Here is a 27,850-nt window from a genome sequence, read left to right on the forward strand (position 1 = left end):
AGCTGACTTGAGCTCACAAGGTTTGAGCTCCAGGACCAAAAAATTGCTGTGTAGACATTTGGGCTGAGGCTGGAACCCAAGCTCTGAGACCCTCTGCCCTTGCAGGGTCCCAGAGCTTGGGCTCCAGCCCGAGCCCAAATGTCTATACCATGATTTTTCAGCCGCAGAGCATGAGCCCAAGTTAGCTGACCTAGGCCGTCCATGGGTTTTTTTATCCCTGTGTAGCCATAGCCATGAGCAATAATGAGTGGGTGAATCTGAGGCAGCTGTTAAGGCTCTGACTCACCTTACACCACTGTAACCCATAAATCAATTAAGTTGCACTTACATAAGTGAGAGGAGAATCATGTCCTTTATGAGCTGTAATGGAAGTTCCAAGAGAGTTTGAGAAGCCAAAGAGCTGAACACTTACCACTGCCTACAAATTAAGAGATTAGTTTTAAATTAAAAACTCAAGTTGGGATACTGAATGGCCCCAAAGGATTGAGTGGCATCTGCTGTGAAAATCACATGACTTTCCTCTTTGTAATGATGAGTAACAAGGTACACTAGAAAGAGGTGCAACCTAGGCATCTTAATGAAAGAGAGGGTGGAGGAACTTGAACAATAGATGAAATCATTGTGGGGAAAAAAATCAAAGTCAAACCATACAGAATTTGAAAGAAGACACACCCAGGACCCTTCAGGATGAGTTCACATGACTCGGATACGGAGGAGGAGAAAGACACAATGGCAACCAGGAAGAACTGTAAATGCAAAAGGCATTAATACTGACTTCCAACCTTATAAGGGATAGATTATTTTATGCTTAAAAGTACAAGTCTGGAAGTCAGGAGGCCTCTGTTCTATTCTCAGCTCTGCCGCAGATTCACTGTGTAACCCTGGGCAAGTCATTTAGCGTTCCCATGTCTCTGTTTCCCTATTCTGTAAATATTATAATGCTTCCTTACCTCACTAGACCATTGTGAGGACTAATTAATTATTCTGAATTGGTTTCAGAACCTTGGATGGAAGAAGTTAAAGCAATGCAAACTAATAGCAGAAGCACTGACCACAATAGATTTTCTGCCCTTGAGAAGAAGAGCTGCTCAAGCACTTCTGGCTGTGCACTCCATAGTGAAGATCCTGACCCAAGATATCTGTGATCCAGATTAACAGAACAGCACAGTGTAGCATGCTGCTTTCTGCATGCCAGGCTAGGGGAGGAAAACGGTGGAGTATATCCTTCAGAATGTCCACTGTACTTTACAGGAACAAGTGACTAAAGTAAAGGAGGACTAGATAAGATGAGGCACAGAGGCACCACCATGAGGAATGATATAAATACCTAGATTGATTAGACAGTCTGGAAGGAACCTGGGACAATGGAGGCAATATTCAGAGATACTTTAAATAGCAACTGTTGTGGAGCTGATACCGGAGACAGCGTGAACTTATTTGTGGAGGAGAGTTGGAGATCCATAAAGTAGGGGAAACCCCTGTGATATAGAAATGACTCTTCAGATCAGTTTGGCTATGTTTACACTAGCACTTTTGTTGGTATAACTTACATCGCTCAGGGGTGTGAAAAACACTCCCCTGAGTGACATAAGTTACACTGATAGAAGTGCTGGTGTGGACAGCGCTATGTTGGCAGAAGACACTCTCCCATCAACACAGCTATTGCCACTCGTTGGGGGTGGTTTAATTGTGTCAACAGGAGAGCTGTCTCCCGTCGTCTTAGAGCGGCTACACAGGAGACCTTACAGCGGCACAGCTGCATTGGGACAGCGGTGCTGCTGTAAGGTCTCTAGTGTAAACATAGCATTTGTCTCCACTTAAGCAGAAGAATTACCTCTTGGATTCACAATTGGCAAGATTTGTTCAAAGAGCTTTAAACTAGGCAAGATGGGGGGAAAGGGAGAGCTTTTGTCTTTGTTTCTTAGTACTTCCAAGACACAAAGTAAGGCAGAAGTGGGGTTGTTTTATTTTTAATCTTCTGTTTCTCAAGTGTTAACATACTTGAGTGTCCTTACACAAATGCAAAGAGTATGGGAAATAAGTAAGGAGAAAGAGTGAAACTTCATGATTCTCAATACTGGAATGTCTAGGGACAGAGAGAGAGGAGAGAGACAGAAAGGGAGAGGAGATGGACTGGATGGAATTTACAATAGCAGCAGTAAAGCATTGTGGTGAAATTCTCTGTGTTATGAAACAAGGAAAGAGGTACATGGAACAGCATCTTCAGAGCCCCACAACTGGAGGAAAGCAGGAACAAAACACTCTGAACCATTGTTGATAATGAGAGGGTGGAGCTGAGGTAGTAAAAATGACTGTAACTTAATGAACACTCTGAGTAGGAAGACAGTCGTCTTCCAGAGGGATTACAGAAAGCAACTACTGATGCTTTAGAGTGGTGAGTGACTGAAGGCACGGGATGGTTGTTGTCTGTTTCTGATTGGGGCTGCGGGTTTTTTTGTTTAAAAGTTTTTTAGTGTCTTGGTGAACACCACAGTTGGTGTTCTACAGTTGTCAATGAGGTGGATGGAGCTGAGGCAGAAAAATGTTATGTGACTTAATGAACAATGTGAGTAACAAACAGAAAGATTGAAAAATAAGAGTCATGTTCTAGAAACAGTATGGAAACTGGTGAAGGCACTACACTTCAAGTAGTGAGTGCCTGAAGGTCAGAACTGGTTGATGGCTGTTTGTCATCAGGGCTTGGTGTTGGGTCCAGGTAAACGTCAGAGTCTGTAGCCCTTGTGGATACAAAGGAGGGTGAATCTAAGGTGAGGAGGGGAAAAAATGACTGAACTCCATGAGCAGCAATCAGATGAGCTCAAGGGAGTTCCCAGTGGGAGTTTTGAGAGTTTGAATAGCCTGGCTCTGACCACTTACAAAAAAACAAGCAATCTTTGAAATCAAAATGTCAGTGGAGATACAGAATAGTCACAACAGAGCCATGCTTCCTGATGTGGAAAGTGGGCAATGTTCCTCTTTCTGAATCAAATCCAGAGGGCTAACCTGAATGCTGAAACTTGGTTCCTTTTTGGAGGATGAAGTAAAAAGGTTCAAACAGTAGTTGAAGCTTCTAGGAATATTAATTTTTATTGATCTAAGGGTTACAGTACTGATAAATAAAGAAAACTGCCCTCAACTTTGGAAGCCTCCTGGTTTCCTCCATATTCAAATGGTTCTGCATTTTCTGAATTCTAATCTACATCATCAGGCTGGTGCGTCCACTGGGAAATATGAAGTTAGCACCTTCTACTAAGGGAGATTCTCAACCATGGAGATATTTAAACAAGGAGATTTCTAAAAACAGTTTTGGGAAATCTTTTTATTAAGGTCTAACCTAGTCATTTAGTTACTACCTTAGCCAGGAAAATAATTACTGGGCTTTGTTCGGTTTCTTCCTAGGTTTTACTTTTTGAAACTAAAAACCAGACAGCTTTCTTGTTAAGTCTTTAATGAGAGCTGAGAAAAGGCTGTTGGAGCTGACAGGAGCCATTTCCCCACAAAAAATACTTTATTCCTTGTATCTAGAAGGGGTTGCATATTGCAATGATGGGTGCTATCCAAATATGAGACAGAAAATTGGATTGACAATTTCTAATTATTCCCAGAACAGATACAACACAGACAGAGCAGCAAATAGCTATAAATTACTCTAGGTGAAAATTCAGCATTGTACAGCAAAAGTAGCTTTTTGCAAACTATATATATATATATATATATATATATATATTGCTGCTGCTAAACAAAAAAAAAAAAGTCACTCTTCAAGCAAGAAGTGACTCTGACTTCCATATGCCTCATATACCCCCACTCACTATTTCCTCATTCCTAAATGTGATTTATTCATGGCATACCTAGGATTCCCAGTAAGAAGTCCTACTTGTCAAAGTATCCAAGCAAATGTACTTCTTCTGAGTAAACAAATTCAGCATCTCTTCCCACAGTTACACCCCATGTTAATCAGGAAAATTGGCATTAGACTGACATAAATTATAGGAACTAGTTGATTGTATTTAACAAGTCTACAGGGATCAATTACAACTGCCAAGCACCTCGCCCACCTCTCTTGAATTTCAGATGACAGAAGCAGACTTTGATCTTTATTATTAAAGTGGATGAGATTTCCCTGGGGAATTAAGTAGAAGATATCTACAGTTCATACACACAGAGAGAGAGAGAGAGAATGGCAGGTGAGTTCAACATGTAATCTGAGTGTTCATCAGCATATTAATCATGTCCTTAAGAGTGTTTTCTTAAGAGGTATTTATTGGAAGTGTCTGCATAGATTGCTTATTTCAGAGGGCAGTTTTGCATTGTAATTTACAATTGCACTGCATTTTAATGTTGTTTTGTTATGACTGTCAGCTGTATTTGTGATCCTGTAGATTGTATGTAGAAACTAGGGTTTCGATTTACTGCTGCTATGCACCTTGTGTAATCATTTATACAAGTGCAAAGTGTGTGTAAAATACTACAAATCTGAATAGTAGTATTTTATACCTACTTTGCACTAGTGTAAATGACTATTCAAGGTGGAGGGCAATAGTGAATTGGGCCCTACGAAGAGGATTACATCTTCTAATTAGAGAGGTGAAAGAAATCAGTCCAATGCAGTTTTTAAAAATCCTAGGTTTCCCTCAGGAGACTATTCTGCAACCTAACTGTCAAGTTTTCCCAGCTATTCAGCCTAAATTATGTTCTAAATTCAACCTCTTTATGTAATCCTATTACTCCTTGTTATACCCCTTCCTTCATTTTTTAATATTGACAGTCCATCATCCTGTCCCCCTTTTCACCCCAGTTAGATAGTCCCTGAAGTGCTAGGAATCTGGTGTCAACAATTTCTGCTGCCTTGTCTGAAATGCCACCTGTTCATCCTTGTAAAGTGGGATAATGACAGAGCCAAATACTTTTCTTTTAATGACTTCATTATATGAAATGTGGAAGTTCATTAAACCATGTGAGATGAATGTGACAGAACACAACACAACAAGCTCTTCAAGCCCTGATTAACCATTGGGCTTAGGTAATGTACTAAACAATCTTCCCTTCAGTCCAACAATCCTCCAGCAGCAAAATCTCTGCTCCTTGACTTCTCCAGCCTTCTGCTGCCAGTGACTGACTTCTGCCTCTGGGAATTAAATATACTGGCTATTTCTTCAGCTCTTCTCTCTTATTTTACAGATCTCACGCCAACACAAATCAGCTGGCATCCTAAAGCCAACACTAGTGCACACCATACTGACAGATATGCCCGCACAGAGCTGACTGTGAGGAGAGGGCAGGTCTTCACCATCACCCTGTGGTTCAACAGGCCATGGCAGACGGAGGACAACTTAGCATTCGTCACAGAAATAGGTAACTCCTACAGAAACCCCACTAATCCCCCGTCACAGAGGATTAATCTTTCCCCATTTCAGGTCCCCTCTCATCTTGCTCAGAGACAAGTTCTTCCCCCTCACTCATTTCACTTTTGAAGCAGTGTGTCTCTAATGTGCTCATTGTAAGTGTGAGATCTGTACCAGTTCAGACCTCTGTCTGTGACCCACAAACAAATACCCATTCTTAAAAACACTGCTGTCTGTTGTTCTCTCTGCCAGGGCCAGCCCCTTCAGAGGCACATCACACCAAGGCCATCTTTAACCTCTCTGAGGTGGGGGCCAGTGGCTGGACTGCAGTTCAAGGACCCAGTGAGTCCAGCTACATGAACTTCTCAATATCCAGCCCAGCTAATGCAGTCATTGGACGTTACAAACTGAGCCTCCAGATCACCTCCGGCAACAAGGTCTCCTCCAAGTTCCTGGGGCACTTTGTACTGCTCTTTAACCCTTGGTGTTCAGGTAGGAACTGAGATATTTGCTCTTCAAGGTATTAATTAAATTTTATTGCTTTCACAGCATGCACAGTGAGCTCATGCCTCAGCCCTGCTTATTTAGAGTTATCGCAGGTAGCAAATTCAGCTATTTTAAACATTTTAAATATTTGTTTTGACTATGAAATATATCCAACCTCTGGGTGGTGAGTTCTAACTGTGTCAGTGAAATATCCAGCTGTGCAAGGTTGCCCTGTAGGATGTTTCTAGGGGACCCAGAACACCTGATTTCCACAGCCAAGAGAATGGTGAAAATCTGCTGAAAAAAATGCTTGTACCTGCCAAGGCCTGAGTTAGAGGCACTGTGATTTCTTGTAGAAGTTAATACCTTCACATACTCCTAAATGTAAGTAAAGGGCCCAGCACTTCCTACATCCTTCACAGACTGTGCTGGCCGGGTGAAGGCTGGGCCAGTCAGAATTCCTACATACCCTGAAGGTGTGTGACATGAAGGAGGCCAGGGTCCTGTGCTTCCCCACTTCTTTCACAGTGGATTGGGAAGGGTACAGCTCTGCTTCTCCCATTTTGCACCTCTGTAGAAATGAAGAGCCCTGAGATCAGGTTTTGGGCAAATAAGTGATGATGGAACTGTAAAATTTAAGGCCTGAGTTAGTCTCCTAATTTTAAGGGAATTATCCCTAACCACCCAAGCCACTAACCCCCAGTGTAAAGGGAGAGGAACAAGAGAAATGACTGCAGAATTAGCAACAGCTTCCTCCTCTAATTACAGAGCAGCAGCCCTCACATCAGTAATTAGGGTTCTGAGTCAGAGGCCACCCCAATGAATGAGTCAAGACCAAAAAACCTACTAATTAGCTCAGAATGCCTTGCAAGGCACCATAATAATAATTAATGAATAATACTTAGGACACAGAGGCTGTGTCTACACAGAATTTCCCAGGGAAAAGGCTTCTGCACAGCTACCTGAAACACTACCTGCTAGGTAAGTATCTGGACTGGTGGAAACAAATCTGCAGGTACAGAACAACCTGTTTGCCTGCAGTGCAGACACTGTGGCGAGCCACTGCTCAAAGTGGGTGCTGGGGCAGCAGTGGTGGTGGCAGGCTGAGTCTCATTGTTGCTGGTTGAAAATGGAAAGATGGAGAGGAAAAAAATGTGGCTCTCCCATTTCTGTTGTCCCAGTTTAAACCCTAGGGTTTGGAAGAGCAGCTCCCCAAATCAGGGTATCAGAGGGTTCTGAGGCAATGGCCAGATAAGGGGGAGCCCTAACATCAGGCAGCATGACTATTACCTAGCTTCCTAATATTCCACCCTGTTTAACAACAACTCCCTGGTGCCAACACAGGGAACGGCTCCTGCCTGTGGCTGTGCGATACCACTGAAGCAAGTACCACTACTGAGAGGAAGTGGAAAAGGAAGATTCAAAACAGATTTTTTTTGTTCTTGTTTTAGTCTCTGTAACTGAAGTGCTGAGGTGCCAGGAAGAGCGGCACAATGGAAATGAGTAAATAACGGTCACACTCCAGGCAGGTGCTCACATAATCCCTGCCCTAAGCACAAGAGCTGTCTCAGCCACGCTGTGTGAACAATTTATCCGCAGCAAACGCAGCCCATTTCAGTTCGTAATGCGTAGATCACTCCTTGGCACAGTTTGCAAGGCCTTACACCCACCTTGATGGCATTTGTTTTTACCTACAACGTGAGAACTGTTGGACCTCATATCTGATCAATTCTAAAATTTCTGGGAATGTTCTAGGCATCAATGGGCAGAACCCTATTGATTTGGGGTTGGGGAAAGGGGGGAGATTGGAAAACTGAAAGGGGGAAAATGGGAGACATGGCATCCCTGCAATTTGTTTAGCACAGCCACGGACTCAAGCACCTCTGTAACTGTCTGTTCACGGAAGAGCTGGTTGATGGCTCCCATTAACATCTGCCAGCAGAACAATACCCCTAACTCTGCTCTGAGGTAACAGGGGAACATACTCCCTGGGCAAAAGTGGGGATATGGGCTAAATGTGCACACACAGAGCCCCTGCTATGCAAGGAGAATGGGGAATAGAGGTGCACACATGCAAGGGAGAAGGGGGATCCTGCTGTAGAAGAGGGCACACTGAAACCCTAGCAAATAGGAGTGGGGGACCATGGTATGGAGAAAGTGGTACACAGAGAGCCCCTGGCTTAGGGGATAAGGGGAATGGAGTGGAAAAAGGTGGCATAGAGCTACTGACAGTAAGGAACTGAGGGGTACACACAACCCCACCATAAGGGTTACTGGGGGAGTTGCAGGGAGTCCCTGAAATAGAGGGGTGTGGGATGGTGGCTCACAGGGAGTTTGTGGGAGTAGAATGGTGGGATGCAAGGAGCCCCTAGGAGCCCAATGAACTTTGCTCCAGCAGCTACAAACCCCTACTATTTAAAAAACAATTCTGAATATCAAACTTTTTCCAGCATACTTTGGCTTTTGGGTGTATTTGATAGTCAGTGCGGGCGACTGGTCCCCAAAGGCAAATGGTACTGTTTTTTACATGACTGGTTGGTGACAGGTTGGAGGTGGAAGGAGAGGGCACTAGTGCAGAAAGCCGCAGGGAGCTGTAGAAGGCCTGGAGATTCCTATGGTGCTAACTTTAGAACTCCATATTGGCAACCAGCAGCTGCCACAGTGCAGTGTACAGCACAGGCTGAAATCAGGGGGTGGGAGCATAGCTGCTCCTACAGATCAGTTTTATTTTTTATATCACTTGGTTTTTCACATTAGTCTCTCTTCACCTTCTACCACCCTCACTTCCCTACAAAGACAACAAATACACAATACCTATGCCAGCACTGATGAGGCAAATATGCCTGTTTACATATGTGCATTTATATAAACTATTCCCCAAAAATTTGTAAACAGAAAACCATTGTACCAATGCTCACGGAAAAGCAAGCCACAAGTGCTGCAAACAATTCAGAATTTGACTAAATATTCACACACAAGAAAAGTTCATCCCTAATTGCCCCGTCATTGAGTGCTATTTTAGCAAACGTGAACACACTAACCTATATTGCCTATTAAAAATGTACATTAACCATCCTGTGGCTCTCAAAGCCTCAGTGGAAGAACTCTCCAAGTGCCATGCCACTGCTGAGGAGCGATGGTAACATGAAAGTAGACAATCATACCCCCTTTGGCTGAGACTGGGGCATGGCTGAGGTTCCAAACAGGACTGAGGTGGTGTTGGTTGTCTGAGGAAGCAACTGAAGGATATAATTTCCTCTTCTTCATGAAATGGGTGTCCATCATTAGTTCAAATTTGCAATGTAGGGGTCTGATTAGATTAAGTGTTACCAGAAGATCAGGTAGTAGCAAGGCAACAGCCATCAGGAAATAGCAAGGACTTTTACATTTACATATGGCCAGGAGGTTAAGACTGTTTCTCTGAATGTAGATCTTGCAGCTGTCATCCAGACCTTTGTCACCTTGAGGTTAGACTACTTCACCACACACTATGGCTATGTCTACACTACAGATCTTACAGTGGCACAGCTGTATGGCTGCAGCTTCTCTGCTATAAGATCTCCTGTGTAGCCTCTCTATGTCAACAGGAGAAAGCTCTCCTGTCAGCACAATTAAGCCACCCCCAATAAGCGGAGGTACCTGATCGCCCGCCGACATAGAATCATAGAATATCAGGGTTGGAAGGGACCCCTGAAGGTCATCTAGTCCAACCCCCTGCTCGAAGCAGGACCAATTCCCAGTTAAATCATCCCAGCCAGGGCTTTGTCAAGCCTGACCTTAAAAACCTCTAAGGAAGGAGATTCTACCACCTCCCTAGGTAACGCATTCCAGTGTTTCACCACCCTCTTAGTGAAAAAGTTTTTCCTAATATCCAATCTAAACCTCCCCCACTGCAACTGGACATAACGCTGTCCATACCGGCACATCTGTCGGTGTAACTTATGTCAGGCAGGGGGGTGTGTTTTTCATACCCTGACCAAAAAAAGTTTTACTGACAAAAGTGCTAGTATAGACATAGCCTATATGGGTTATATCTTAAACCCACTTGGAAACTGAGGCCAGTGTAGAATTCAGCAGCTCAATCATTAAAGCGGAGTATCATGCAATGAAGCACTGTGCTCCAGCGCTCTATGATCTGTTCTGGTTGTCTACTGTTTTTGTGGTGGAAGTAAAGATGTTGGTATCAATCTATACATCCACAAATGGCTTAAACACTACCTTCGAGATGCCTCTCTCCCCAGGTTATACTGCTGCAGTTGCAATCAACAGAGACTCACAAGTTGGAGCCCCTTGGTATAAATGAAAAGAGCTACTAGCAAGGTGTTCTTTGTGAAGCCCCCTCAACTTTGCAACTTGTTCCCCCTCTTGGTCCTAAAATAGCCCCAGACCTTCAGGACATGTTGCAAAGTTCACACCTATTTGATAAAGGTGGGGAGAACCATGAGGGTAGGAAAGAATTGGAAAAGGTGAGGATTCTTGTAGTCTAATTTAACTGGTTTACTGAGTGTCAAGGGAGAAGGGATTGCTGCTTAGTCATAATGAAGGGAAGGGAACTTTTTATATGGGTTTTAAGTTTTGTTAAGGATACTTCTAATGAATGGAAAGGTGGTCTTTATATTTGCATAAATTTAAATAAATCAATATGTGGAGGGTTGGCTCTATAACAGTAATTTATGGCAGCAAAATATTAGACACAAAATGTTCAGTAATTGTCTGGGTGACTGCAAAAAGACAGGGAGATTTGGTTTACACTGAGCATATGCTCAACAGGGAGGAAAAAGTTGGGAAGCAGTAATCATGAAAAAAGACCTCAGGTTGATAGTAGACATCAGACAAGATATGAATTGTTGCACTTTGGCTGCAGAATAAAAACACAACCCTAAACATGTGCATGCACACATCACAGGGCAGAAAGGTCATCATCACTCTGCATGTAGCTCTAGTGTAATTATAGCTGGAATGCAGGAGAAGGCTGGGACAGGGGGTTGGGTTGAAGGAGGGGGTGCAGCCTCTGGGAAGGAGTTTGGGTGTGGGCGGGAGCTCAGGGCTGGGACAGGGGGTTGGGGTGCAGGCTCCGGGAGGGAGTTTGGGTGCTGGAGGGGGTTCCGACCTGGGGCAGGGGTTTGGGGTGCAGAAGGGGGCTCAGGTTTGGGGCTCCAGGTGGTGGTGCTTACCTCAGGGGCTCCCAGAAGCAGCTGGCATGTCCAGCTCCTAGGCAGAGGGGCCTGGGGCTCTGCACACCACCCCTGCAGCTCTCATTGGCTGTGATTCTCAGCCGATGGGAGCTGCGGAGCTGGTGCTCAGGGCAGGGGCAGCATGCAGAGCCCCTGTGGCCACTCCTGTGTCTAGGAGCCGGACATGCCAGTTGCTTCCAGGAGCCGCAGGGAATCTGCCTTAGCCCCGTTGCACTGCTGACCATACTTTTAGCAGCCCGGTCAGCACTGCTGACCGGAGCAGCCAGCGTCCCTTGTCGACCGAGTGTTCCAGTCGAAAACTGGATGCCTGGCAACCCTAATGTGGTATGCAAGGATATAACCAAGGAGCCATGAAGTGAAATTAACAGAGGAAACATTGAGGCTGGGTCTACACCTAACATTTAGGTTGTCCTAGCTACATTGCTATGAAAAATTTCATGCCCTGTGCAATGTAGTGACCTAACTCCCACTGTAGACACACCCGGCAGACAGAATAATTCCTCTGTCAGTCTAACTACCACCTCTCAAGGGAGTGGATTTACCATAGTGACAGAAAATCCCTCTCGCTGTAGTCAGTGCTCACACAGTTGTGTAGCTGCAGCTGTGGCATGGTAGCACTGGTAGTGTAGTCTTATTCTCAGACGGGATATCAGAGTAAAACGATTCTGACACTGATGTGTCTCAGGCAAGGGGAGTCCCAGTGCTGGGATTTTTAAAATTGGACTGGACACATCACTAGGAAATGTACAATAGGGAACAATACTGCCCTTAAAATAATACAGGGTCTTTTCCATCCCTAATTTCTACAACAAGGCAGAAGAATCCAAAGAAGCAACTTGGGCTCTTTTTCTGCATCTTCACTGCTGCAACGTACAGTGAACTCTAAGGTGCAACATGAAAATCTGGGATAGTCCCATGCAACTTGAGTTATTTTTATTAATTTTCTCCCACCACATACTGGACAACATACCCACACTGAACTGTACAGATTCAGGGATTCATAACAATGAGATGTGATCTTCCTGCTAATAGATCCACTTACTCAGACAAACATGGCTTTGGCTGAAGTTTATCATCAGTGTTGTTGCCAAAGAGGCCTAGAGCTCACAGAATGCCACACAGGTTACATCAAGGGAATGAAAAAGGTTTACCTGGCTTTGAGCTTATTGAACTAATTTAGAATGTGCCCTCTTGAAAGGAATGGAAATCTCTCTAGGTATGACCTATTTTCATAACCAATTTTTACCGTTGCCTAAGGTAGTTTTTAACCACCTATTTGCTAGCCAATATAGCAAATAAGAAATGTGCTTGTTAGATAAAATGTGATTGGCTCTGCTATTTGAATAGCAAGTTATGAAACTGTAACCAAAACCAAAAGAAAGAAAGAAATAGGTAGACATGATGGAGTGAAGCTTTTCATAGTTATGCAAAGAGAAATAATGGAAAATGACTCACAAATGAGCTTTGTGCTGCCCATAGATTGGAAATGTATTGGTGGGGGGGAGACGTGGATCTTGCAGGGGTACAGGAAATGTTAACCACAGAAATGACATTAACATATGACTGGATAATGTAAATATGTAATCAACTGCAAAATGTAATGGGAAAGTAAAATACTCTAAACAAGCAAGATCTAAAACACCAGGATCAAGAGAGAGAAAGTTGGAACATAAGTGAGCTGCAACCTTTCTCCCTGGACTTGGTCAAGTATTAACCCTTTTTGTAGAGAGTGCTGATTAATCTTTGATGTATAATCATTGATGAAGAAATTGATTGAGCTTGGTCATGTGATCTCTCAATCAATAAGCTACACTGAACCCTCTTACAATGTCCTCAGTTATAGGTGCAACAGCACATCTAACTTTGGGCTTTCAGGTGATGATGTCCACATAGCTAATGAAGATGCAAGACAGGAATATGTTCTGGATGAAAATGGAATCATCTTTATTGGAAATGCCAACTATATTGAAGCTAGAGGATGGTACTATGGGCAGGTAAGAACATAAGAATGTCCATACTGGGACAGAACAATGGTCCATCTAGCCCAGCATCCACTCATCCGACAGCGGATGATGTCAGATGGTACACCAGGAACGAACAGAACAGGGCAATCTTCAAGCAATCCAATCCCTTTTGTCCAGTCCCAGCATCTGGCAGTCCGAAGCTTAGGGATGGTAACAGGATGGTGTTGCATCCCTGACCATCGTGGCTAATAGCCATTGATGGACCTATCTTCCATGAAAGTATCTAATTCTTTTTTGAACCCTGTTATACTTTTGGCCTTCTCAACATCCGCCGGCAATGAGTTCCACAGGCTGACTGTGTGCTGCATAATGAAGTACTTCCTTTTGTTTGTTTTAAACCTGCTGCCTCTTAATTTAATCAGGCAACTGCTAGTTGCTGTGTTATGTTAAGGGGTAAACGAGACTTCCTTATTCATGGTCTCTGCACCATTCATGATTTTATAGACCTCCATCATATCCCTCCCACCCCAGCCAACTCTTTTCCAAGATGAACAGTCCCAGTCTTTTTAATCTCTCCTCATACGGTACCTGTTCTGTACCCTTAATCATTTTGTTGCCCTTCTCTGTACCTTTTCCAATTCTAAAATCTTTTTTGAGATGGGACAACAAGAACTCCATGTAATATTCAAGGTGTGGGCATAACATGGATTTATACAGTGGCATTATGATATTTACTATTTTATTATTTATCCTTTTTCTAATGGTTCCTAACACTGTTAGATTTTTTGACAGCCACTACACATTGAATGGATGTTTTCAGAGAACTATCCACAATGACTCCAATATCTCTTTCTTGAATGGTAACACCTAATTTAGACCCCATCATTCTGAATTATAGTTGGGATTATGTTTTCCAATATGCATTACTTTGCACTTATCAACATTGAATTTCATCTGCCATTTTGTTGCCCAGTCACCCAGTTTTGAGAGATCCCTTTATAACTCTTCACAGTCTACTTTGGATTTAACTATGTTGAGTAGTTTTTTATCATCTGCAGGATGTCCTCTGGAGCCTTTTTAAAAAATTGGCATCACGTTAGCTATCCTTCAGACATCTGGTACAGAAGCTGATTTAAGTGACAGGTTACATACCACAGTTAGTAGTTCTGCAATTGTATCAACTATAGGAGATGTACTTGGGAACTCAGGTCTTTATCCCACTTTTGATTTCATGTTCTCTTATCCACATTTGTCTCTTTGGTATCTGTACCTGTTTATTTAGGGCACTATGAGGGGAGTCAGGATATTTGCTTTATTTCCAAGAATATCTTATGCTTCTGACTATGGTTTTATGTATGTCAATTCTGCTGTTCAGTGCAGCTATAAGGAGGACAAAGGAGCCCCAATCCAATATTAATGAATGCGCTCAGCATCATGCACAGGCAGAAGTTTTGCCTGAGAGGAAGGTACATAGCTAAGCACCTCATCAGCAAACTGAGGATGATACTTATACACGTATCTTATTAGACACCCATTCTTCACTCACTCACTCACTCACTCACTCAAGAGAGCAGGGTGAAAAAGGGATGGAGTGTAAGTCAGCAGGTGCAAAGGAAGCTGGTGAGCTGGGGAATTAAACCTTGCATTCATTTCAGAGGATTACATCCCGAGTTTAAAACTCTCTGAATAGCCTCAGCTCACAGTTTCATTGGAGGACAATAATGTTGCCCTCGCTGCAGTGCATCACACAAGAACTTGCAGGAAGGGACAGGTTCTTCCTAACATTCTATTCCCTTGGGCTTTATCAGTTTGCTTGCCTTAGCTTGTAAGGCCTTTGAGGCAAGGACTTTCTCTGTGTTATATGTTTATGTAGTGCCAAACACCAGGGTGCCCTGATCCAGATTACAGCCCATAGGATACGAATACAGATCTAATCAATACAATAATTTGCCTTGCTTGAATTATCTTTGGAGCAATACAGTTCTACTGCACCAGTTCATCCCTGGTGTAACTCTATTGAAACAAAACAGTTACCAGGATGAATTTGGCTTATTTTGATTATACCATACTTCTCCAGTCTGGTATCATAGAATCATAGACTATCAGGGTTGGAAGGGACCTCAGGAGGTCATCTAGTCCAACCCCCTGCTCAAAGCAGGACCAATCCCCAATTTTTGCAGTGGATCCCTAAAAGGCCCCCTCAAGGATTGAACTCACAACCCTGGGTTTAGCAGGCCAATGCTCAAACCACTGAACTATCCCTCCCCCTCTATTATGTCCTGTCACTTAGCCAGTATAGCAGCTGTGTGCGCTGCACTCCAGCCAGAGGGCTTTGTGTACCTCCAGTCCCAGTACATCTTTATGTTTGGATTTCTGAGAAAGAGGAAGCTCCTGGGGAGTTTATCTTCAAATTCTGTTTGAAAAATTAACTCTCTCTTTACAAGGCTTTGTCTCTTCTGGTTACAGTTCCAAGATGGCATTCTAAATACCTGCCTTACCATGCTGGATCTGAGCCTGTACTGTCGTCAGGACCCAGTCACCGATGCGTTCCACAGAGGAGATCCTAAATATGTGGGGCGGGTGATCAGTTCAATGGTAAGGAATGGGTTATTTGCTCTTGGTTTCAAACATACCTACCAGCAAAAAGCCGTAGCTGCATAGTGGAACTCAGCAAAGTTCAACAGAACCATCTGTGTGTGAATAATGTGACTGAAGAACTTGACACAGGACTTCTCCTTTTGTTAATTCTATGTCTTTAATATTTTAGATCAACGGGAATGATAATGATAACGGGGTGCTGGAGGGAAGCTGGGATGACAATTTCTCTGAGCATGAAAACCCATCCAGATGGAATGGTAGTGTGGTGATCCTCAGGAAGTGGCATCAAGAAAATTACAAGCCTGTCCAGTACGGCCAGTGCTGGGTTTTTGCAGGAGTGATGTGCACAGGTACATCTTAGAAAAAATAATGCTACTGAAATGGAGGTGTTCTGTAACCTCCATCACTTCACGAGCCTATGAGTACACTAGAGCTGGAAGGGGTAAACTTCAGCATGGGGAGACACACCCACGCCAGCTCTGACCAAGCTAGTGCGTTAAAAATAGAAGTTAAGCCCTGGCAGTGCAAGCATCAGGAAGGGGCTAGCTACCCTAAGTACAATCCCATCTGATACCCTAGATATGTACTTAGGGCAGGTAGCCCCTCACGCCAATGCATCTACACTTCCTTTGGCACACTAGCTTGATCAGAGCTAGCATGGGTATGCCTTCTTGAGCTGTCATTTGCACCTTCTAGCTCCTGTGTCAAGATACCCTACAAAACACAACATGACTCACTCAACACTCGGAAACAGCACTTCAAACACTGTGAAAATGCTGATGAGTCACAGCCAGTGAAACTAGTTGGTCTGGAGTGGCTGAGAAACAGGGTGTTTAGCATTTAAACATTTTCAATAAGACAGTTGGAGCATTTCTGTATATTTGTGTGTTTCAGTCCTGAGATGTTTGGGGATTCCAACTCGTTTGATTTCAAACTTTAATTCTGCCCATGATGCGGATGGAAACCTGAGTATTGATAAATACTATGACAGTGCTGGAAAGTGCCTTAACATCAGCAGAGACTCCTCATGGTAAATATAAAAGCTTCTGTATCTCAGCAACACTTAGAGATAGGGCATCAGTTACCACAAAAGCAATGTGGCTCTGGCCTCTGTGCTAGTAAATACAGCGCAGCAGCAGCACAGACCTGATGGAAATCAGAGAATCTTCATATAAAAAAAAAATAACCTGATAAAGCAGTTTCCAGATTGGAAGGAAACTGTACACTGAGCTACTTTGCTCTTGATTTAACAGTATCTGGTTGTCCTTTGGCAAAAAACCCAAAGGACTTGAAAATTAGCAGTAATTTAAGAAGTTTAAGATTTCATATATATATGAGATAAGTAGGGGCATAGCGAGCAGATCGAGGGACGTGATCGTCCCCCTCTATTCGACATTGGTGAGGCCTCATCTGGAGTACTGTGTCCAGTTTTGGGCCCCACACTAAAAGAAGGATGTGGATAAATTGGAAAGAGTCCAGCGAAGGGCAACAAAAATGATTAGGGGTCTGGAACACATGACTTATGAGGAGAGGCTGAGGGAACTGGGATTGTTTAGTCTGCAGAAGAGAAGAATGAGGGGGGATTTGATAGCTGCTTTCAACTACCTGAGAGGTGGTTCCAGAGAGGATGGTTCTAGACTATTCTCAGTGGTAGAAGAGGACAGGACAAGGAGTAATGGTCTCAAGTTGCAGTGGGGGAGGTTTAGGTTGGATATTAGGAAAAACTTTTTCACTAGGAGGGCGGTGAAACACTGGAATGCGTTACCCAGGGAGGTGGTGGAATCTCCTTCCTTAGAAGTTTTTAAGGTCAGGCTTGACAAAGCCCTGGCTGGGATGATTTAATTGGGGATTGGTCCCACTTTTGAGCAGGGGGTTGGATTAGATGACCTCCTGTGGTCCCTTCCAACCCTGATATTCTATGATTCATGCTCCAAATCTCTCACCCACCAATCTCTTAAAAAAAAAAAAATCTTGTTCCTGCCCATGCAGTCACATGCAATTCTGTTTCTCTCATGCTCTTAACAGGTTTACTGATGTAATGACCTCTTGTCATCACACATCTATGCTTCAGTCTTCTTCACTGGACTATTGGGTCTCCTCCGGTGAATAGGTGACCAAAGTTTGTTGACCAACCTTAAAATTAGGCCTTCCCCTTATGGGAATAAGCAACACAAAAACCAGTCCAAAAACAAACAACTATCTTCCAGCCCTCCCCAGGTTCAGTAGTTCCGTCTTGTTGCTAAAATACCAGCTCATGCCCAGAATTACCAATAGCTAAGTGTTCAAAAATTATGAGTCTGGGCCCAAAAAGTCATGGCACTAGTTTAAAAATCATGTTGTGTTGTTGGTTTTTTAAAAATACATTTTGGATTCATTTTCAACTGCCTTCTGGTTTCTGAGCCTTTAGACTACTCACTTCATGTTTTCCAGCTTTTCTCTACAATTAGTTGGGCTAGTTTGTTTTTGTTTTTTTTTAAATGAAAGTGGAGATTCTCAAGATTCTCACACAACCAATTGACTCCATCATGTGGGGCTTTAAGAAAAACACCAGATATCACAAGACTCACAATAAAATTTTAAGAGTTGGCAACATTTCTTGGCTTATTCCTTGCACCAGTAGTCTGTTTATTGCTGGAGGGCATAACGCAGTAGTCTTTTGCCCTCCCTGGACTCAGTCAGTGATCCTTTTGTTCTCACCAGGACTAATTGGTTCCTTACCCTGATAATACAGGATTGAAGGGGATTGGGTCTTCCTCTTTCCTTCCCTTCTGAAATTCCCCATCCTGAGGCCCCTGAATAAAATTAGAATTGGAAAAGGTACAGAGAAGGGCGACAAAAATTATTAGGAGTATTGAACAGTTTTCTTATGAGGAGAGATTAAAAAGATTGGGACTGTTCATCTTGGAAAAGAGACAACTAAGAGGGGATATGATAGAAGTCTATAAAATCATGAATGATGTGAAGAAAGTGGTATTTATCCCTTCACATAACACAAGAACCATGGGTCACCCAATGAAATTAATAGACACCAGGTGTAAAAACAAACATAACAAGTACTTTTTCACACAATGCACAGTCAACCTGTGGGACTCATTGCCAAGGGATGTTGCGAGGGCCAAAACTATAACTTGGTTCAAAAAAGAATTAGATAAGTTCGTGGAAGATAGATCCAACAATTGCTAGTAGCCAAGATGGTCAGGGACACAGTCCCATGCTCTGGGTGTCCTAAGCCCCTAAGAGGGGGATGGATCACTCTATAATCACCTGTTCTGTTAATTCCATCTTAAGTACCTGGCACTGGCCACTGCGAGAAGACATGATAGTGAGCTAGATGACCCAATATGGCCATTCTTATATTCTGTGTTCTTAACTGAGCTGTCAAGCCCCTACCAGTGCTATATTGCCTCCAGTCTTTCCTTTTTGCTCTCACACCTTTCAAGGTCCTTTCTGTGACCTGTCTCCCACAGACTACAGCCCCATTTCTGAGCTCAGCATTTCTCTCACTCTCTCGACAGGGAACACCTTCCCTAGGTTTCACCGTCTAGTGCTGCAGGTGCCTCCTTCTCCCTGCAGGTTTCCCTTACAGCCCCTCCTGGACCAAGGTTTACCCAGCTTCCTTAATTGAGAGCCACCCTCCAGGTCATGTTTCCACCTGGAGACTCCCTAACTGAGCTACAGATGCTTTCTTATATAGTCCTAATAGCCACACGACTCCTCTGGGTCACTGTCCCTCCGAGGATGCCCTTTCTTAAAGGCTGAACCCCAGTAATACCCAGATAGTATCATTTTCCCTTAGGGAAGCCATCATGTTCTGTTACAATCCCAAGAGACTCAATGTTACATCTCAGCAACACCTTAAAAGCATCACATTCCATTCTTGTGCCCAGAGTGGTAATATGTAGGTCCTCCGAAGGATCTCTTCATAGTCCCATCATTAGACAGATTGGCTGGATTTCTGCCCTTCTTTTGAACCGCACCTCTGTTCATTCTCACCTTCAGGGATTATCATGTCTGGAACGAAGTTTGGTTCATTCGAAGAGACTTGGGAACACCATACAGTGGATGGCAGGTTCTAGATTCAACTCCGCAAGAGCAAAGCAAAGGTAACAGGTAAAGTTCCTCTTATGAAGTTGTCCCTTTGCTGAGACTCAAAGTGCCTAATAAGGTTGCTGATTTTTCTTCATGCCCTAGGGATATTTCAGTGCGGTCCTGCTTCTGTCAGAGCCATCAAAGAAGGTGATGTAGACTTGGACTATGACACCCGATTTGTGTTTACGGAGGTGAATGCTGACTGCAACCAATGGATTGTCTACAAAGATGGAACCAAAAAAAAAGTGTACTGTGACACTGAGAGAATTGGCAAGGCCATCAGCACCAAAGCTGTGGGCAGTAATTCCCGAGTGGACGTCACTAACAATTATAAATATCCAGAAGGTAAAGGCAAACTATCACAATGAATTTCCTCTTGGGTTCTCAGGACTGGAGGGTTAGGACTGGTTGCATATTTTGGTTTAATCACTTCTCTGCTTCATTTGGAACAATATTCCTGGCAATACTGTTGTCAGTCTTGCTTCATAAAACAATGGGTACCACATTCATGGTGTGTGCTGGATGGAATCTTTAGCAGGAAATGCACTGGCCAATATTCTGCAGTACATCATTTCATAGGTACATTTTGCCACTCAAAGCAAACCAGCAATTAAAATTTCCTGAAAACCGAAGTAAAAAAAATGATTGTAGAAGACACCACTAATATCCTTGAAACTGAGTCCCATCTACACTACCAGCTACATAAGAAATCTCTAGACCTCTCTGTGCCACCAAGGCACTGGCTATGTCCAGGTTCCACTCATGCTATTAGCTATGACAGGAACTGGATCTGCACAGGCAGTCGCATGCACTAGCTACATCCTGAAATTCTGAGGGTTCCACAGGAACATCATTCTACTTGTTTCCATTGGTCATTAATTCTGCTTTACAACTGGGACAATTCCATGGTTTTCACTTTGAATGAGCAAAGTTTAACATGTTAACTACTGTGATATGAGGAGATTCAGATGGGTAAATACTTGTTTCAGTTCCTCAGTCACGCTTCCACCCTGTAACTTCACCAGATCCTCCCTGCTAGCCCCTTTTCTCCCTTTCCTCATCAGAAAGATGTCCCCGCCACTCCCCAACACCTCATACTTCCTACAGCAATATCCCGTCTTCTCGGAGTGAATCATCCCTCTTTCTCCTTGCCTGCCTACCTGTAGCCAAGGGCTCATTTTCCCCTCTGACTCCCAGACACTCCTGTGCACATTCACTCTTGGCTGCCCTGTCTCCACCTTGCGGTTCTGGCCTGATAGATGGATGGAGAATTAGTAATGGGCGTCAAGTTGCATTTATTCATATTTTAATATCCCCAGTCCCCCACAAAACACTGTCTTCTAATTCGCAAAAAGAAAAGGAGTACTTGTGGCACCTTAGAGACTAACCAATTTATTTGAGCATGAGCTTTCGTGAGCTACATCCGATGAAGTGAGCTACATCCGATGAAGTGAGCTGTAGCTCACGAAAGCTCATGCTCAAATAAATTGGTTAGTCTCTAAGGTGCCACAAGTACTCCTTTTCTTTTTGCGAATACAGACTAACACGGCTGTTACTCTGAAACCTGTCTTCTAATTGTGGCCTGTGTAACCACATGTTCGTATCACTTATACCCTCATCCTCCCTCCAAATGTTTGTTACACCCACTTGTTTCATCTTATCTTAAATACAGTTGTTAAGTGATTCAGGTCAGGGACTGTCTTAACAATGTTTTTCTACAGCCCAGTGGGGCACTGGTCCTGACTGAGGCCTCTGGGGACTACTACAATACACATTACAAACAATAATAGAGCACAAGCAGGACACCAGCATGGATTTTCCCCAGTGGAGAGATGGAGTCAAAACTACTCCCGACAAGAGTCTGAGCCTTTCTTTGCTCCGTGCTGCTGTGAACCTCCTTGACTTCCAGCAGCAACTACCCCCTCAGAGTTACAAACCCCCAGAAAACAGTCAAGCATTTTCATCTGAGGAACTACTCAGATTTTTAAGGATTAAAACTGTATTAAACTAAATGGAAACAGATTTAAAATCTGAGTACGTGTCATCCCCCACGTAGCTTGTATCATAAATGTTGTCATTTGTCTACCTGATCGCTCTGGAATACTGCAATTAGAAGTTTATTTGTCACAAAATACAGTTCAGTTTATTCATGGCATGAAATGCTCATAGGATGAACATTCAGACTGGCAAGAAATGCTGCGCTGAGCTAAGCGGGGCAACTTTTTTCTGCTACCTGGCTTTTATGATTTTAAATCATGCTGATGCTATGACATCAGTGATTTACAGACACATTTTCTGAAGTTGCCATTGATATTGGGTGCTTTAGTGTCCAGATACCCGACTTCAAACATCTAGAATCTGATCTTTCACAAGTGCTGAGCACCTAAAGCATGAACTGAAGTTAATGGGAGCTGGAGGTGCTCAGATAAAAGCATCCTGAGTTGAGCACCTAAAATCAGTGGTCATTTCTGGAAATTTGCTCAGGATGTTTTTAATGCAACCATAAATAGTGTAGAAGTTAGTTATCAGAAGGGCCTGCAGAGTTACAGAGCAAAGTCCTATTGCATACTGTGGTGAAAGACAGGAGACAATAGGAGCCCTATGGACCAGCAATTAGCAGGAAGACAAGGTGCTTCATTTTAGTGACTGTTATAATTTCACTGTATCACAAATACTTAGATGTGCAAATCCCAGATCCAGGGAGCTACAATACAAATGGGATCTGCAGGTACCTCAGGTTGGTGGGTAGTGCAGAGCTGGTATACTGGACTCTCTTTATAACCTTAACCTAGGAACTGTGTAATGGAAACATGGCTATGAAATTTACTGATGTTTCCCTTTCACCCAGGCTCTCACGAGGAAAGAGAGGTGTATAAAAAGGCCTGTGCCAAGGCACGTGGATCACACCTCACAGAAAGACTCTCAGAAGCTCCTAATGAGGGATCATCAGAAACAGTTAGAAAACCTGAGGTCTCTGGGGTATTCAAGCTAGTTGAACCCCCTGTGTTTGGCAAAGATATCAACCTAATCTTAATTCTCACCAACCTGTCCTCTGAATATAAACCTGTAAAGGTGAACCTGAGTGCATCAACCATCCTGTACACAAGGAGAGCAGTGGCAGAGATCTTGCAGGCAGCCACATCTGTTGATCTTGGTTCTAAAGAAGGTAACTTTTCACATGATTGGACAGTCAACAAAACCATGTTCTTAAACTGAGAAAATAACTATTCACAGTCAAAAGGACAGGAGAAAGATACACCAAATGCATATCTATATCAGCTTTGCAATTCTTGCAAAATTGCCGAGGAACAAAATCTGCTTGTCCATCCTTTACTAGTATGACGATTATAGTGTTAAAAAAAAAAAAGATGAATTCCTCTCTGTGGTGGGCTAATCATAGGATATCAGGGTTGGAAGGGACCTCAGGAGGCCATCTAGTCCAACCCCCTGCTCAGAGTAGGACCACTCCCCAATTTTTGCCCCAGATCCCTAAATGGCCCCCTCAAGGATTGAGCTCACAACCCTGGGTTTAGCAGGCCAATGCTCAAACCACTGAGCTATCCCTCCCCCAAATTGGTCAAAGTGTTTCAAGACTAGGCTATGTTCTCTCTCTCAGTCAACAGGGATCACTGAAGAGAATCTAACAGAGGAGGGTGTACATGCAGTAAAAACAAATTAGGATACAGTAAAAGTTTCAGCAAAGCTCCATGTCTCCTTAACGAGGTTAGGGTTAATAAAACAAGTGCAAGATATTCAGAACTTCTTCATCCCAGAGGGCTGCAGATGGAGAAGCTATTCTTTTTCCATACATAGCAGAAAAACTGTAAGGAATGAGACAATGAGGAAGGGGATTGGGCAGGGACCTTGTGATAATTGGCCCAATCTTTCACCCAGTCAGCAGAGGTAAAATCTAGAAAAGGATACATGGAGGGATAGACCAAATATCTTACCCAGCCAGTTGTCAGTAATATAAGGACAGGTATACAAATAAATGTAGAGGGCCAAATTCTGCTTTCAGTTTCACCAGTGTACTCTCTATTGAAGAGAGTAGGGTTAGATTGAGGAAGCAAAATGGAATTTGTACCAGATAGCAGAACTGTCTGCAGCAGCCAGCAAGGAGTGATGCAGAGCAGGGGCTTGCAGGCAAGAGATTCACATGGAACCAAGCATCCTCTGTCTGTGCCATCCTGTAAACACATACTACAGAGAAGACAAGACTAAAAACAAAGTAACCCGGGGCATCTGTGAAATTACTGGAGTCTGATACTTTCCAAATATGTTTGCATTTCAGAGAAACAGATTCAGTTAAAGATCTCTTATGCCCAGTATGAAAAGTCCCTGACTGATGATAAGAAGATCTTAGTGACTGCCTTGTGTGAAGTCATGCACACACAGGAGGCAAAGATGTTGGTGGAGAAGACCATCACTTTAGAGTCTCCAACCATCTTCATCAAGGTAAAGAGCTGTCTGCCTGCTGCCCATAATGGAAAGCAAATGGAAGAGTTCTCACAGAGTCCTGTGGCTAGAGCTCAGCCCAGAAGATGGGCTGTTTGCCAGAAGCTGGGAACAGGTGACAGGGGATGGATCACTTGATGATTACCTGTTCTGTTCATTCCCTTTGGGGCACCTGGCATTGGCCACTGTCAGAAAACAGGATACTGGGCTAGATGGACCTTTGGTCTGACCCTGTATGGCCATTCTTATGTTCTTATGGGAATTCTAGGATCAAGTGTGAAAATCCAAACCAAGTTTTCCAAAAGTGGCTACTGAGTTCTTGTTGCCCAGCTTGAGAAACCTTAAGATGTCAAGCTGGGAATGAAAAGATCAGAGGCCACTTTTGAAACTTTGCCCTGACTCTCTGTGTTTATTTACCACTTGTGTTTTCTCTTCTGTAGTAAAAATGTATCCAGGCACTTTCCCTACCAAGTCACCTTCCAAGTCAAGTGCCATCAGATCATTTGTTTTGGATTAGTTATAAATTTTTCATTCTTACTTTAATTATTGTAGCTTTCTGGCTGCTCTCAAATGACATTGCCCTGTCCTGAAATAGACTTGGAGCCTGAATTCACACTAACATGAAGACTGATTTATACTATTTTGCATCTTTAATCACTATCAAGAGCATGTTCAGTGCTTATTGTACTACAGAAAATCAGGCAGCAAACTAAAGGACAAACTGATTTAAAAAGACATGTTTGAGTAAATGTTTGAGGTTCCTTGAGTAAATCTGAGCCTCAAATCTTTTAAAATATATACATTTCCCTGCCTCCACTCAACTGCACAGCTAATACCAGCCCAGCTTCAGCACCAAGAAAAGGCAGGAAAGGGGAGATGCACATCAACCAGAAGTTAAATTCCATAGTTCTACCTATAGCCCATCCATCCCCTGAAGGAGAAACATGCTCTGCCCACACCTGCATTATGTCTGCCACTCCATTCCTGGGAGAGTGTCTGAACCTCCTGAAAAGGTTTACACCGTTGACTGTTCACAAGTAAATGTCCTGCAAGGGGGGAAGGGGAGAGCATAAGAACTGTGAATCATCAGAAATGTTTGTCCCCCATTTAGATTCCTGCACAGGTTGTGGTGCACAAGCCTGTTACTGTAGAGATCTCATATGCCAATCCTCTCCCAGAGCCAGTGAGGGACTGTGTGGTGCTGGTGAAACTGATGAATCAAGAGGTCAAGATAGAGTAAGTAAAAGGGGTGTCACCTGTCTATCACTTTTGATAAAAGACTGACAGAGTCCTGACCTTGGTATCTTGGTGAGCAAGACTTAGAACATTTACATTCCATCTTCAACATGCATTTTAAACTAAGTATGAAACTGCAAGTCTTAGGAAATACGTATGAAGAACAATGCCCAGATCTGCTGGATGTGTTCTCAGTGTGCCATCAGGTCTTGAACATGTGACTTTGAGGTTTTCAGTCCATCAGGAATCTTTAGTGCAACACACGAAACAGAAGTAAAATTTTAGGAGATTTCCCATTTTCAGGTGAAATTTATTTGTTATTCTTGACTTTTTGTTTAAAAAAATTGAAGAGGAAGTGTGGTGGAACAGGTTGGCGAGTCTTCAGCGAGGCACCTAGAGCAGGGCTTTTTAGTTCTGCTTTTAAATATGTGGGAGCTACTCAGATAGTACAGTGATGAGTCCAAAATACAGTAGATAGATAAAAGCCTGCCATAGCTTTCTTCCTCCCAGCATAAGCAAGCAGGGTTGCTTTGGCTTCCCTTAAAATAAATAAATATTGGTGAGTGGGAAGCTGGGGAAAAACGTGCCTTTGCAGAATGCCCCGTTAATTATTGTTTTGCCGGGCATTGTCTTTTTGAGCTCTTCAGTGAGGAATCCACAATGTTCAATATTCCATACTGGGTCTAACAGCATGTTTTACCATGAGCTGGTCTGGCTTATGCTTCCGGTGGGAACTATAAAAGTCCCCTTACTAATCCATAGGGGTCTGCAAAATGAAATTCCACAGAGGGTCCCTGGAAGCTATTGCCTCTGAATTATCAGCTCAGTTCAGGGGAAAGAAAAAAAACAAAGCCCACCACACGTCAGCCCTAGGCGATGATAATGGGGTGTCAGTAACGCATGACAGCTGGAGGGGCTCTTTAAAATATGAGTTTTTGCCCATTTTGAGGACCCAAATCATCAGTCTCAAACCTGGACAGTTGACAGCTCTGTATTGCATCTAAATATGGAGATATGCAGTAGCACTCTCCGCCCTCTCATCTCTTTCCCTTTATAAATCTAGCATTTCTTATTGCTTCCTGATCCACACAGGAGCCTTGAGTCCCAACTAATTCCCAGGAAACAGGGCTGCCCCTCAGATACTTCAAATCGTCTCTTTGGTGTGACAGTTGTAGGTGGCTTTGCTTTTCCTTTCCACTTTAGCTTGTTCCTTGGGCCTCTCTGGGATACATAATAGGAGGGTTTCCTATCTGAGCCTGAACTCACTGATGTTTTCTTTGTTTTAGTGTGGCACCACTGGGACCCAAGGAGCGATCAAAGATTTACTTAGAATTCACACCCCACAGAAGTGGTGCGATGCAGCTGCAGGTGGACTTCTCTTGTGACAAGTTTGCCTATGTTAAGGGATTTGAGACCATCGATGTGGCCCTCGGTCAGTTGCAATAGTTGTAATGTCTCTGATCACAGAGCCAATCCCCTATTTCTACACTAGCATTAAAAAGCATTTTTCCCTGCACAATCATAGTGATGACTGTAAATTAGTACATTTTCATTCTGAATGTCCTTGTGAAGTGCAATGCAGGAAAATAGCTCATCTCTCTGCATTACAACAACAGGATGACTCTCTTGCTTCCACAATATTTCCTTGTCTAATCTCAAATATCTCTATTTGTGTTTCTTTTTCGCCTCTCTACTCTGCAACTCTTGTCCTAGAACAAATGCAACAACATAAAGTACATCCTGTGGGATTCTCTCCTGCCTCAGGTGAATTGAGAGTGACAGAGTTAAACAATGATAATATTACAATATTCCTAAGGGGATGGGGGTTGTATTTGCTTCAGTGTTTTACTGACTTTATACATTGACTCTTTGCGTTAAGATTGGTCAGAACATTGGCTTTTCCCATAGGTGTTTAATTACAGTTACAGTCTGGTTGTGATTTAATCCCAATTTGTTAGCAATTAATAAAACTTTCAAAGAATGGTTTCAATGAAGTATAATTTCCTTGTAATGCCAGTGATATTGTGAATTATGTATCCCACAGAAATAGCATGGGAAACTCAAGGTGTTGAGGGTTCCTTTTCCCAGATTTTACAAATTAATCAGTAATGGAATATTTTTGCCAGTGCCTACTTCATTTCTGTACTTTTGTGCTATCCTACTACCTCTATATCTGCATAATAAGTTACTGCACCATGATAAACTTTGTCAAGCAAAACAAAATGTAAATTAGTATTTTCTTCAAACTTCCTGTCTGACCTCTAAGAATGAGAAAGACAAACATTACAATCAATTTGAGGCTGGAAAATCAATTCTGGGGACCTGGAAAAGCAAATCCAGGACACTAAGCATTTCCATAATCCATGCAATACACCTATCACGTGTTCCCAGTCAGCCACAGAAGCATTTGGAGAAAGAAACCAAAGATATCACCACCACAAACTGAGAATTCTTGTGCATGTCAGGGTCGTGCCCACTCATA

At 43.1% G+C, this 27,850-nt stretch overlaps 1 protein-coding gene across 1 annotated transcript; it reads left to right on the plus strand.

The window, feature by feature from the left end:
- Nucleotides 1-4,180: 4,180 nt before the first annotated feature.
- Nucleotides 4,181-26,814, plus strand: LOC140904456 (protein-glutamine gamma-glutamyltransferase E-like). Its single transcript, XM_073326813.1, is given in 14 exon segments — nt 4,181-4,187; nt 5,024-5,083; nt 5,086-5,355; nt 5,598-5,837; nt 12,902-13,020; nt 15,457-15,585; nt 15,758-15,938; nt 16,483-16,618; nt 19,588-19,691; nt 19,780-20,022; nt 22,526-22,843; nt 23,969-24,132; nt 25,244-25,368; nt 26,655-26,814. Coding segments are annotated over 14 exon segments (2,256 nt in total).
- Nucleotides 26,815-27,850: the final 1,036 nt, after the last annotated feature.

The sequence above is a fragment of the Lepidochelys kempii genome, chromosome 13 (genome assembly GCF_965140285.1).
Source record: "Lepidochelys kempii isolate rLepKem1 chromosome 13, rLepKem1.hap1, whole genome shotgun sequence".
Classification (NCBI taxonomy): Eukaryota; Metazoa; Chordata; order Testudines; family Cheloniidae; genus Lepidochelys; species Lepidochelys kempii.